This window comes from Trichinella spiralis, assembly GCF_000181795.1.
Source record: "Trichinella spiralis strain ISS 195 chromosome Unknown Scfld6615, whole genome shotgun sequence".
Taxonomy (NCBI): domain Eukaryota; kingdom Metazoa; phylum Nematoda; class Enoplea; order Trichinellida; family Trichinellidae; genus Trichinella; species Trichinella spiralis.
The window spans coordinates 1-944 of record NW_003533554.1 but is presented as its reverse complement, the minus strand read 5'-3'; the positions used below and the strand labels follow the sequence as shown (position 1 = coordinate 944).

General features: G+C 39.4%; 1 protein-coding gene across 1 annotated transcript; it reads right to left on the bottom strand.

The window, feature by feature from the left end:
* Nucleotides 1-102: 102 nt before the first annotated feature.
* Tsp_14727 (zinc finger protein) lies at nucleotides 103-725 on the bottom strand (the record flags this gene model as incomplete). The annotated part of the gene is made up of 2 exons (XM_003366072.1): nucleotides 548-725; nucleotides 103-497 (listed from the first exon to the last, which is right to left on the bottom strand). Coding segments are annotated over exons 1-2 (573 nt in total), but the record flags the coding sequence as incomplete, so codon positions are not given.
* Nucleotides 726-944: the final 219 nt, after the last annotated feature.

Here is a 944-nt window from a genome sequence, read left to right as displayed (position 1 = left end):
AGCTGCGTCCATCCCTTGTAGATATAAATTTAGTTCATTTAAATTCGAATATATGTCTGCCAAATAAGTGAGCTTAAGAACGAATTTCTCATCCCGCAATACTTTCGAGTAATCACTTTGTCCTTTCAGAAATATTGCAACTTCTTTGCGGAGTTCAACAAGTCTTGTTAGCCCTTTACCCCTTGACAGCCAACGCACTTCAGAATGGAAAATAAGAGATTTGTGGCAGCTTCCCATCTCTTCGCACAGTTTTTCAAATAAGCGAGACCGTAAAGGTTTACTCTTAATGAAGTTGATTATTTTCACGGCAGTGTTTAAAACATTTTTTAAATCGTCTGATATAGTTTTTGATACCCATGCTTCTCTATGAATGCTACAGTGAGTCCATGAAGCATTAGCACTTTGTTTAAGAACGCGTGTCACAATACCACTGTTCTTACCACACATTGCCCGTGCACCATCCGTACATATACCAACACAGTTCCCGCAGTCAGCTCCTTCGATTTTACATAAGCGTCAAGAGTTTCAAATATTTCCTCACTAGTACCCTGAATAATTGGTTCACAAAACAGTATATCCTCATGCGGCTGACTGTTCCATACAAAACGGTTAAATTCAATCAATTGGGATAAGCCTTGTATATCCGTGGACTCATCCAGCTGCAGGGAGAAATATTTACTTCCTTTAATCATGCTAATAAGCTGATCTTCCACCCATTTCGCCATATCTTCGATTCTGCGTGCAACTGCGTCGTTAGAAAGTGGAATTAATTCAATCTCTTTCAAGTACGTGTCACCAAACAAAACTCCGACAGCATCCTTTTATCGATGGAAGTACTAAGATTCGCCAATTGTGAGAAGGCTGACCAGGATGTGCAATTCTTCAAGGCTAATAAAATATGAGGCATGCCTAGCTTTTTCCTATACATTGGTGAGAATGAGAAA